General features: G+C 42.0%; 1 protein-coding gene across 2 annotated transcripts; it reads left to right on the top strand.

Moving 5' to 3' along the window:
- The first annotated feature begins 1439 nt into the window (after window positions 1–1439).
- On the top strand, window positions 1440–11685 carry LOC308392396 (N-acylneuraminate cytidylyltransferase-like). 2 transcript variants are annotated; one of them, XM_080875422.1, is made up of 9 exons: window positions 1440–1773; window positions 2470–2612; window positions 2755–2910; window positions 4424–4557; window positions 4662–4756; window positions 4834–4969; window positions 5069–5234; window positions 5314–5508; window positions 11442–11685. In XM_080875422.1, exons 1-8 carry the CDS (start codon window positions 1532–1534, stop codon window positions 5493–5495), a joined length of 1254 nt encoding a protein of 417 aa, XP_080731548.1. In that variant the 5' UTR covers window positions 1440–1531; the 3' UTR covers window positions 5496–5508; window positions 11442–11685. The 2 variants fall into 2 exon arrangements, with proteins under 2 accessions (XP_080731548.1, XP_080731547.1); XM_080875421.1 differs by lacking the exon at window positions 11442–11685 and having other exon boundaries at window positions 5314–6017.
- Window positions 11686–12671: the final 986 nt, after the last annotated feature.

Raw genomic sequence — 12671 nt, 5'->3', positions numbered from 1 at the left:
CAAGTATACACATACACAGAAATAATCTTTTTTTTCATGCTTAAATTTACAAAAAAATGTCAAAAATCTGTCATGAACAAACCTCTTTCTTTTTTTCATGATTTATTAGGTTAATAACTCACACCTTCATGGCTTTTCCAGAGTTTAGCAATCAAGCACCTCTGTTGTAATCTAAATTGCCAATGATGTTGATTAATAAATAAATATAGAAATAAAAATGTTTCTATATTTATATAAATATAGAAATAATGCAGTTTCAGACTATGCGCTGAACCATTTTTTTTTTAAATGGGAGACAGTAACATAATGCAATATATGCAGTTTTTGAATTCATATTCTGCATTAATTGTAGCTAAGCTCAAAGTCTTAGTGCTAGCTTATATTAATAAGCAATATTGTCATATGCAAAACCTGGGTGCCACACACCACCCCAGTATATCGGCCTCTGGTTGGGGCATCAGTATACACAGGTGAAATGCTTTCAATACCTTTTACCTACTCAATAGAGAAGACACAAGGCCATAAAGAGCAGTGATGTGCCTAGAGTCAAGTTCATCATTAACCGGTTTACAGTGCTGTAATTCAGACAGCAGAGCAGACATCCTGATAGAAATTCACAAAACACTTGATTTGGCTTAAGGAGACCTTTTTTGGGTACCAGCACACTGTGGAGTTAAAGCGTATGAAAGCCACAAAAAGTCTTTCAGAAGATGTGGTTATCGGTGTCAGCGGGACAATGAAAAAGGGCATAATAAAGCAGAAAATGAAGAAAAGGTGGCAAAAGCAATGGTACGAAGAAAGAAAAGGAAGATGGTTTTACAAAATCCAAAGGAAAACAGCAGAGATGAGACAGTTAAATCACAACTTAGATTTGGGCAGCAGGTTATTTTTAAGAGGAAAGAGCCATACAGGAAAATGGGACTGTAATATGGTAAATGGTAAATGGTCTGTATTTATATAGCGCTTTACTAGTCCCTAAGGACCCCAAAGCGCTTTACACATCCAGTCATCCACCCATTCACACACTGGTGATGGAAAGTTACATTGTAGCCACAGCTGCACTGACAGAGGCGAGGCTGCCGGACACTGGCGCCACCGGGCCCTCTGACCACCACCAGTAGGCAACGGGTGAAGTGTCTCGCCCAAAGACACAACGACCGAGACCTTTACAGCGAAGCGTGACTGCATGTTTTATTGCAGTGTCAGAAGCATGATGATGAAAGAAGACAACTGATCAAAAAGCTTGACGATATTAAAGTAAAACTGGACTTGGTTGATTTATTTCGCAAGAACTCAGTGAGTGAAAGCTAGCAGGCCATATTTTCGTTTTTAAGGCAGACTCGTTTGTTTGGGAGGATTTTTTTTATTTATTTCTCAGTCATTTCGGTCCACACTCCACGCCAGTTGGTGGCGGTAATGCACCATTTTGCTGTTTGTAAACCCTATAAAGAAGAAGAAGAATTTGTTTCCAGCAGCTTCATTTCCTCCCTTTTGCCCCAAAAGTCTGTTTTTAACCACAAGAACCGCTTTAATGTCCGCTAAGCGAAGACACGATGACAACGATGCGGACGGAGCTGCTTCTTCCGACATGAAACAGAAGAAGAGACAAGTAGCTGCTTCTTCCAACAAGAACCAGAAGAGACATGTAGCTGCTCTCATTTTGGCACGGGGGGGAAGCAAAGGCATTCCGCTTAAAAACATCAAGCCCTTAGCCGGTGTCCCCCTCATGGGATGGGTGCTGAGGGCTGCTGTGGACTCCGAAGTCTTTGATAGGTACGTTGCAAATGTGTGACGGTGATTTCAAACTAAATTAGAGCTGCAAGGAGCTCATATCTCTGTGTCCGCTGGACTCGAGACTCCTCCATGTCCCTGTGGAACCACCAGTTCAAATTAGATCCACATGGGATGATCATTGTACCCTACTGCGCATTTCCCTGTTTCTTATAGGTGGCTCTTTAAGTATTAACGAATGGCTTATCAATCTACTCTGAGCCGGTGTTCCAGGCTAACTGTTTTTTACGGGTTATTATTACTGGTTAGATTTATTTACATATTCCACTCTCCGTGTTGCATCCACAGATTCGTCATATACACAATCAAGAGGGATATATAAAAGAAGAGAAAGGGAGAAATTGGAGAACAAAGTGCTTAGAAGTAGCGCAAAGGACTATGTGTGTGTGTATAGAGTCCATGTGTGAGCGGTCTGAGTGATGGGGTTACTCAGCCGACTTATTTGTTGGTGGATATGTTTGCCCACTGTTATCAATTTGTCCATCTGTCAGTATGGGCCTTTATAGTGTCCGATAAATAAAAATGAAACGTGAAGAAGAGAAGCACCCTTCAACCATGCTATGAGTGTTTATATTGTGTAGTTTTTTCACCAGAGGGCTCTCTACAACTTTCTTGTTGTTGCAACATGCCTATTTGAAATGCAATAAAAACAACAACAATGCGTCTTTTCTTTCACAGTGTGTGGGTATCAACGGACCATGCCGAGATTAAGAAAGTTGCTGAGGCATGGGGTGCTCAGGTGCACCAGAGGAGTCCTGAAGTCTCCAGAGACTCTACTTCATCATTAGAAACTATCCAAGAGTTCCTCGAATACCATAATGGTAGGTACACCTGCAACCCACAGCTGCCCCTCCCATCACGCAAAACTGCTGACGTGTCAAAGAATCAGTTTTTACGCTGTTGTTTCACGAGCATCATTCTTCTGCCACACAGTTGAAAATTCTTTGGCTTTTGTTTTCACAGAGGTGGATATAGTTTGCAACATCCAGGCTACATCCCCGTGCCTCCACCCGTTTGATGTGAAGGAGGCCTTAAAAAAGATCACAGAGGACGGCTATGACTCCGTCTTTTCAGTGGTCAGGAGACACCAGTTTCGGTGGAAGGAGGTAGATGAATTATGTAAGTTAACATATGTTTGACTGTTATGTGCATGCTGAGTTCACAGACAGTTGTTCATAGCATCTACTGTTCTTGAGCTAGTCTACAGGCCATGTTAGGTTTGGAGGTCTGAAGTGATTGGCAACCTCTGCACACTGTGTGCCTCACCATTAGCTGAGCCTGCTCTGTGATTTTATGTGGCCTACCACTTTGTAGGCGAGTTGCTGTCTTTCAGTTGCTTCCACTTGGATATAAAACCACAAACAGCTGACTGTGAAATATTTAATAGCAAGGAAATTTCACAACTGGACTTGCTGCACAGGTAGCATCCTGTAGGTGTAATAGTAGGTGTTTGATTTTATACACCTGAATTCAATTTTTTGGATAAGTGAGTGAATAATATTGACATTATATTGTATCTGTAAATGACATTACAACAGCCTATTTGAAGTAATTTTAGACAGTCTTGGTTCGTTGATGTTTTATTTGTTGTTTTGCTAAATAGATCTATGTGCATATCTTTACAAGTTGCAGTCTGTCAGTTCTGCAAAATCTTTTTTCTTTTTTTTTGTCAGTGTGGACCTACTTTGAATGTGCCAGTGGACCTCCACCTTAGTAACTTATTAACTGGGATGAAACAAATCCTACCAATGCAACTCGAATATTCTCCTGTCTGAACAAACAACTGATCACTCACATCCTTTGAATTTTAGATGTTAGAGTGACATCAATTAATTAATTAGATATCAGTTGGTATGGTGGTATTGTGTGTAGGTTGTCTGTCACAGCAGGCCCAACTTTACATGTTAAAGTGGTTTACTGTCTTAGAGGGGCTTGGCCTCAAATATGAGGAACAACCATCTGGCTGTTTTTGTTCTGTTCCTCTAGTTAAAGCTCTTTGCATTAAACAAAGAATTTTGCTCCCTAAATTCCCACAGTCATCCTCACTGTCTAGTCAAAGACTTATAGCAATGCAGGACTATAAATGTTGCATTAGTTGATGTCTGGAAGATCAAGAAATCTTTTTAGAGTTGCTTGTTGTTCTTCACTAGAAATCTGAACTCCTGGTGTAACTGCAAAAGGCTTTCAGGAAGACTGGAGGACTGAGGAGCGGCAACGTGCTGTTCTCATTTTCATGGAAAACTTATGTACACAAGTACGGATCGGGAATGCTTTGGGCTCATGTTGTAGCTAGTACCACTTCACCAATAGAGGAAAGAATTGATTACCTGAAGGTGAAACTAAAAATGGAAAGATCGGCGAGATGAAGATCCTAGTCCTGAGTGATGAAGGTTTTGCCTTGGCTTTTAAAATTCTGGATACATGAAATACAGAAAATGAGCACTCACTATCAAATTGATAACAACCGATAACTCTGTTATTAGGTTCATTTTATGTTTTTCCTCTTTCCAAATTTAGTTACATGGCTGCTGCAATGATAGCCTGAGTTTCCACTATGTTTGATTTTTGAAACTCTATTCAGTCATATGCTTTTAATCCTTCAATTTATGTAATTGAGCGTCTTTCCTCCTAGCTGATGAAAAAACTGAGGCTATAAATCTGGACCCAGCCAACCGGCCGCGGCGTCAGGACTGGCCCGGAGAGCTGTGTGAGAATGGCTCGTTTTACTTCACCACAAAAGATCTCATTAAGACGGGACAGCTGCAGGTAATGGGGCAAAACTGTGCCTCAAGTACCAGTGCATGAAACTACACCATCTTTCATTCAGGTAACTGCATATTTTTGTCACCCTTGCATTTTCACCTCTCTAGGGCGGTAAGTCGATCTACTATGAGATGCTGCCGGAGTTCAGTGTGGACATAGATGGAGACATCGACTGGCCTGTTGCAGAACAGAGGGTTCTCAGGTGAGAAGCGCCTCTCAGTCTGCTTTTAATCAACTATCGACTCCTTTTTCTCATTTAATCTGTGCTTCCTCAATCAGGTACGGGTACCCCGGTAAGGTAGTCCGCCTGCTGTTCTGCAATGTTTCTGCATGTTTAGCAGAAGGAATCAACGCTCTGTCTAGTAATACCAGAAACACATCTGCTATTCACATGCTGCAGGAAAAACAAGTGGAGGTTGGCTTTTTTTTTCATCAGCTGTCTGAACAGAATTGAGTAAACTGACCCGTCATGTATAACATTGCCCACAAACTGCCCTCTGTCTTGTTTCACAAGGTCATTCTGTTGACCTCCAGTGATGATGCTGTGGCCCAGTCTTTGGCTGCCAAACTTCAAAAAAGGACAGGGTGCCAGGTCATGGAGGTGGGAAAGAAGCCGCTGAACGATTTGCAAGAGGTCATGAAGAACAAGAGTCTGGACTGGAAACATGTGGCATTCATGGGTAAAACAACTGCACTCTTATTTCTTGAGAGTTATCATTTCAGTTTAGTCTCACTATGTTTTTCTGTTTCCCCCATCAGGTTTTGATCAAGCAGATGAGAAATTGCTGAAGCTGGCAGGTTTGAGTGCAGTACCCGGGGATGCTCCAGAGTTGGCCTCAAAGGCTGCAAAGTACATCTGCCCCCTTTCTAGGGGATCGGGAGCTGTGTGGGATTTTGCTGAGTACATTCTCCTGCAGAAACCAATGGCAAAACCTCAGTAGGACCACAGCATTTGTAAGAACTTCTAATGGCAGATTAATTTTGATAAATGGAAGAAATCAAAATAATTAAAATTAGTCATGTATATGTTAGAAATGTCAAGAGACGGGTTTGTAGTAATGGTAAAAAAGCAGATCCTCATTCAATTCTAAGGGTTTTTTGTTTTTTTTTTTATATCAGGACATAATAAAATAATCATCTGGTCCTCACCAGTTGTTAAAAATGGGGAAAGGCAACTTTGGATGTGTAAAAACACACGGCCTACTACACTTTGTCCCAATTTAACAGAAGCTAAGCCAAAATGCAGGAGGTTAGCAGCACCTGCTAGTCAAATTCATTTGATTAATTTATCATCAGCATGTGTGTGGACCTCTATAAAAGCAGAGGTTTGACCATTTTTAAGGTCCAGAGCTCTCACCTGTGAGTTAACACAATGCCACACGCTTCCCAGAAGTTGACGTCTCATGATCCCAAGGTCGGACTGTGCGATGTTCAAAGAGTGCAAAAAAACAAACAAACAAAAACAGAAAAAGACTTGACGAGTATGGCTTGTTTGGAAGGGTTGCTAGCAGAAAGTCTCTTCTGCTTCTAAAAACAATGTGACAGCATGGCTTAGGTTGATTAAAGTGTATCTGAACAAGACTTCTGACCCGGCCAAGGTGGAGATGTTTAGCTATAATGCACAGCACCATGTTTGGAGAAAACGAGCACAGCATCAGCAGAAACACGAATCAGCTGTCAGACATGGTGGTGTGGTCACTGAGTCGACCATGACCACCTCTGTGTACCAAACTATTCAAATGTGAGGCCATCTGTCTGTCTTTACTGAAACTGGGTCTTGTGTTGCAGAGAGTTAAAGTCCAGCTCTGAACCCTTTAACTGTGTAAAGAACAGTGAGCTAAAATTCCTCTACAGTGATCTGAGGCTGCTAAAGTGCATACGTAGTCATTCCTGCTGAAGGTGGTTCTACAAGCTACTGATTCATAGCTTGTAGAACATTTGGGTTTTTTTTTACACATTGTTTTTGCATTTTGGTTTAGTTTTATTAAACAAACAATGTCATGTTGTAATATGTCGTGTTTTTGTTCATCTGATGTTGCATTTACCTAATTTTAAGATCTGGTAAGGGCCAGAAAAGTTTATTACATCCTGATATGTAATTTTTTATTACCATCTCTAAGCAAGAAACTTTACCTGTGTCGAGCAAGAGGAATGTCAGCAGTGTTTTGAATTTTAAAAATTAAATCAAATGTTAAGAAAGGCTGTGTTTGCATATGATCACATAAAGTGAAGTATAAACAGGAAGGATCACTCATTTTACTGCAAGGACACCAGAGGCCTAGACTATGGAGCAGAATCTGGGTTTTATTCTGAGTTTCTGTACTACGAAACACATTCACATCTTATCAGAGAACATCACCATGGTACCACATGATGTAGAAAAGAAGGTGAGGTGCTAAAATCAGAATCGTGTTTATTGGCCAAGTATATGTGCAGACACATACAGGGAATTTGGTTCCGGTAGATGGTGGCTCTCAAGCACAGCAATATAAATCTCACACACACACACACACGTGTCTATATACACACATTACACATACATACACAAAGCTGTGTAAACCAACTATAAATAACAAATCTAAACTTATATACATAAAATACAGAAGTGGAATGAATACTACAAAATGTACATAAGGTGCAGCTGCAGTCTGGCAGTGGGAGCAGTGTGACAGGTCAACTGTTAAGAAGGGAGATGGCGAGGGGAAAGAAACTGTTCCTGTGTCGGGTGGTCCTGGTCTGCAGGCTTCTGTACCGTCTGCCAGAGGGCAGCAGATCAAAAAGTCTGTGTGCAGGGTGTGAGGGGTCTGTGATGATTTTCCCTGCCCGTTTCCTGGTTCTTGAGAGGTACAGATCCTGGATGGAGGGCAGGGGGGCGCCGATGATCCTTTCTGCTGCCCGTACAGTCCACTGCAGTCTGCTCCTGTCCTGTTTAGTGGCTGCACCATACCAGACTGTGATGGAGGAGCACAGGACAGACTCAATGACCGCAGTATAGAACTGGATCAGCAGCTCCTGTGGAAGACTGTACTTCCCCAGTTGTCTCAGGAAGTACATCCTCTGCTGGGTCTTTTTGAGGATGGAGTTGATGTTGGTCTCCCACTTCAGGTCCTGGGAGATGGTTGTACCCAGGAACTTGAAGATCTTCACAGTCGACACAGGGCTGTCTGATATGGTGAGGGGGAGCAGAGTTGAGGGATGTCTCCTGAAGTCCACTGTCATCTCTACAGTCTTAAGAGTGTTCAGCTCCAGATTGTGCTGACTGCACCAGAGTACCAGCCGCTCAACTTCCTGCCGGTATGCAGACTCATCACCATCTTGAATGAGGCCAATGACAGTGGTGTCATCTGCAAACTTTAGGAGTTTAACAGCCAAGTTCTTGGAGGTGCAGTCGTTAGTGTAGAGGGAGAACAGTGGTGAGAGGACACATCCTTGAGGGGCACCAATACTGAGGGACCGAGTTTCAGAGGTGATCTCCCCCAGCCTCACTTGCTGCTTCCTGTCTGTCAGGAAGCTGGTGATCCACTGACAGGTAGCTGGTGACACGCTGAGCTGGGAGAGTTTGGAGGAGAGAAGTTCAGGCACAGTGGTGTTAAAAGTCGAACTAAAGTCCACAAACAGGACCCTGGCATACGTTCCCGGGCGGTCAAGGTGTTGCAGGATGTAATGCAGCCCCATGTTCACTGCATCATCCACTGACCTGTTTGCCCGGTAGGCAAACTGCAGAGGGTCCAGCTGGTGGCCTGTAATGTCTTTCAGATGGGCTAACACCAGTCGTTTGAAGGATTTCATGACCACAGACGTCAAGGCAACAGGTCTGTAGTCATTCAGTCCTGTGATGGTGGGTTTTTTTGGGAACAGGGATGATGGTGGAGCGTTTGAAGCAGGAGGGAACTTCACACAGCTCCAGGGATCTGTTGAAGATGCGGGTAAAGATGGGAGCCAGCTGTTCAGCACAGGTTAGGCAGGAGGGTGAGATGCCGTCTGGTCTGGGGGCTTTCCTGGGCTTCTGTTTCTGGAATAGTCGGCTCACATCCTCGGTGTGTATTCTGAGTTTCAGGGAGGAGGAAAGGGGGGTGAGAGGTGTGGTGGAGGTCGTTGAGTCTGGATTGGAGAGGGTGGTGGTGGTCGTTGAGTCTGGATTGGGGAGGGTGGGGGTGATCGTTTGGTCTGGATTGGGGAGGGTGGGGGTGGTCGTTGAGACTGGATTGGGGAGGGGAAGGGTGAAGGGGGGAGAGGTGGAAGGTGTGTTGGGGGTCAATGTCTGAAGCAATGTCCCTGAGGAGGGGAGGGTGGGGCGTGGGAGTCTGTCCGTCTCAAACCTGCAGTAGAAAGTGTTTAACTCGTTGGCCAGGTCTTTGTTTGCTTCAATAGTGGGTGGGGGGCGTCTGTAGCTGGTGATTTCCTGCAGGCCCCTCCACACTGACACTGGGTCGTTGGCTGAGAGCCGTTCTTCCAGCTTCTGGGAGTAGATGCTTTTAGCTGCTTTGATCTCCTTGGTCAGTGTGTTCCTGGCTTGCTTGTACAGGGCCCTGTCACCACTTCTGTAGGCGTCCTCCTTGGCCTTACAAAGATGTTGGAGTTTAGGAGTGAACCATGGTTTATTGTTGTTGTATGTGCAAAAGGTCTTTGTTGGCACGCACACGTCTTCACAGAAACTGATGTATGATGATGTATGAGTTTCTGGAAGTAAAATTAGTCAAATGTCACATAGTAAGGTATTCAACACTCAGTCTTGAAAGGTTTCTTTGACTGTGTGCTGACATCTAGTTCCAAGATGGACAAGAACATATTTGTAGTCCCTCAATAACCTCAGGAGCTATGTAAGCTACACTATATTATGCTGGACAACATTTTCTATCAAACATAATTAAATCTAAGGAGCTTGGAAAGAAAAGTTTCTGTACTTAAGTTTGTTGAAGACGTTTCACCTCTCATCTGAGAGCTTTCTAGAGTTCTGAAGAACTATGATGACCTGGATGGGCCAGGTCCATCCAGCATTAACTACAGTGTCTTACTACCTCTCCTTATTACTGCAGCACCTTGTTTCATGCACTTTTAAGGTGACTGTCGCTGTGTGCGCATAATCTTATTGTCCACGCACTTGCAACAATAAGGAGCTGTAGCGAAGCATTGAACTGACAGATAGGTCCTCTGAATCCTTGACAGAAGACATGCAAGAAGCGAACAATAAAAAGGTCAGTGTGGGAAGAGAAAAACATTTCACAGTTATCATGCTGCTCATATCCCCTTATAGCACTGGTTCTCAAATGGGGTTTGCAGGGCTCAGAGTTATTCAGTCCATTTTCTCCTAATTATCCAAGTCATCAGAGAGACAGACGTTCATACCAACAGTCAGTTTAGAATCACCAGCTTTCATAAAGCCATGCATGTATTCAGGAGTACCCAGAGAGAGAACACAGATATGTGAACATGCAGACTCCCCAAGGAAAGATCCTAGAGTGAATTTGAACACTGGATCTTTTGGTTGTGAGGCTGTAGTGCTAACTGCTGTGGTCCCCTTTGCAATCAATTGTAGACCCTGTGCATCTCCATGATTGGCAGGACAGGCTCAGGCAGCTTTTGTTGCAGACCTGAGTTCCTCTAGAACATTTCTGTGTTTAAGATTGAATTTGATAAAGTAAGGCTGGAGTTCTCAAAGTTCTTTAATATGCTGCTTTTCCTGCTGAGAAGATTGCTGCTAGCTACATCTACTAGCCCGTTACACTTTAGCCTAACCCAAAGACCAGAAATGACATGGTGTGTGCTGGAAAGACCTTCATATATAACCAAAGGTTTTTTTGTTGTTTTTTATATTTTTGTTTTTACTTGGTAAAGTTTAGACTTCATGCGGGATTTTGCCGCTTCCACCCACATTGAGGCTTTATGCTTGGCTAAACTGCTCATGATTTTGTTAAAAATGTATTTTTTCTGTTTGCAGTTTCATTTCTCGGAGGCGTCTGCTTTGTTGGAAAATGTCATGAATCATTTCTGATTTTAATTTTATTGAACTGATCATTTTGTGATTCTTTTTAAATCATCAAATAAATAAACTTGCTGATGTTGACGGGGATATAGTTGACATAGTTCCATCATTAGATTTAGGTTTTAAACAGCACAGTAAAAACTAATTTGAATTATAAGTGTGTGTGTATATAATCTATCTATCTATCTATCTATCTATCTATCTATCGATCGATCGATCGATCGATAGATAGATATGGTAGGATATTGACACCAGTTGAAAGTGCAGTCAAAAAAATAAAGAAGTTTGTTGATTCAATTTCCAAAATGACCAGTGATGGACTTTAAAGCTGTGCTTTTACATTTTATGTACAGATGTATGCGATAATTTGCAGGTTAGCCAGCAGGTGGCAGTGTTGACCTTTACTGACTTTCTGTAAACACAGCGAATCGTTCTCCAAATCGTCGGGATGTTAAGCCTCGGGAGTGAGAACGGCCTGCTGTAATTTCAGGGAAACCGCGCTGAACTTAGTCTTTCTGTCTCATGTGGAAAAGCATACAAGTTGATGTAAATGCTGATTATTAATTATAAAATCAACTTTTGTAATATAATTAATATAAATAAATGGTCTGGTGTGAAAGACTCACAAACAAAACCATTCTGTAATGTTGACTCCTGATCGTCATCTGACCTGTCACAGTGTAGTTATGTAGATTAATTAGAAACAGTCAAAGGATAAAATAGTGTAGACTTTAGCTCAGGCAGGAAGTGAAAACACTGTGTGGACGGAGGATCTGTTGATCTGGGTTAGCTGTGGAGTAACACCCACAACAAATTCACAGAAATAAGAAAGTCATGTTGATGAGTTCTGGTGATTCACAACTGAGCAACTTTTCTCTGCATTCACTTTTTTTTTGCTCAACAGCGCCACCTTTTGCTTTTGGACCGACGAGCAAATCTGCTGTTTTCCTGGATAATGACTGAATTTCTGGACCTTCCCTTTTTCCTTGCACATATAAGTCATTATGTTTAGTCATGTGCTGCTGCAGTAATAAAGGCTACTATCCTTTTGTATGTGGTTAGTCATATAATCTAGAAACAACCTGTCCACAAATAATATAGTTTCTTCCAGGTTATTGTTTATACAGCCTTCCTTTTGTAATTAAAATAAACAGTGTTGTGATGACTGTTGAGATTTTCAGACTGTCTTGTGTTATTAGCAGAAAACTACTTTATCCTATATTATGTAGGACAGTAGTTGCTAATTATGCAGAGAAATGTTGTTTTTAATATAACAGTGATGTAACAGTGAAATCTACTCTAACAGCTCCAACAGGAGAAGAAGAAGGAAATTGGTTATGTTCTAGTTTATCAGAGTCTATCAGCGTACCAGTGAAATACTGTGATTATTATTGGAGCAGTCCTAAAGATTTAGACTGGGACACTGTAGTATACACTTCCTGGCCACTTCATTAGGTACACCTTGCTAGTACTTGGTTGGACCATTTTGGCTTTCAGAACTGACCTAATTTTTTCATGGCATTGCTTTAACAACATCTCAGAGGAAAATCTTCTCAGAGATTTTGGTCCATATTAACACAACAGCGTCACACAGTTGCTGCTGATTTATTGCCTCCTAATCCGTGCAGAAGAGCATTCAGAGATGCTCACTGCATACTGCATGCTCACGTTTTCTTTTTCAGATTCAGATACTTTTGCTGTAAACCCTAGAGATAGTTATGTAAGAAAATCCCAGCCTGTTTTCTTCCCGGCTCTGATGCTCATGTGATTGGTTGACTTTGTTGACAGAGAGTCTAATAGAGTAACCACTAGTGTACACTTTAGTCCGTATTTTGGTCTTTGGTCTCTTTTGTCAAAATTTCCTCAACAGTGTGAAGTGTTTGAATTGGACTGACTTCAGTAATCCTTCATGCACATTTATATTATATTCAAAATGAACAATTTATTGCTGAAGCAGTTTGTTTTTTTCTTTCTATGAGGCAGAAATAAAAAGAAGAACAACAGAGGAAAAGCTTATCAATGCAAAGGTTTGAATAAATACGCCATAGTGATTCTGATTCAATGCATCACACTGCAGAAAGGAAATGAACAAAAAGGGAATTTGAAAGCATTTAAAAGACACAAATGACACAAA

The sequence above is a fragment of the Rhamphochromis sp. 'chilingali' genome, assembly GCF_963969265.1.
Source record: "Rhamphochromis sp. 'chilingali' genome assembly, chromosome: 1".
NCBI lineage: Eukaryota > Metazoa > Chordata > Actinopteri > Cichliformes > Cichlidae > Rhamphochromis > Rhamphochromis sp. 'chilingali'.
This window is presented reverse-complemented; position numbering and strand designations above follow the sequence as displayed.

Bases quoted from the DNA above. Each gene is read 5' to 3' on its own strand.
- LOC308392396 (XM_080875422.1), top strand. From the start codon at position 1,532: ATGTCCGCTAAGCGAAGACACGATGACAACGATGCGGACGGAGCTGCT. The intron at 1,774-2,469 runs GTACGTTGCAAA...TTTCTTTCACAG, and splicing joins GACTCCGAAGTCTTTGATAG to TGTGTGGGTATCAACGGACC. The intron at 4,757-4,833 runs GTGAGAAGCGCC...TTCCTCAATCAG, and splicing joins GCAGAACAGAGGGTTCTCAG to GTACGGGTACCCCGGTAAGG.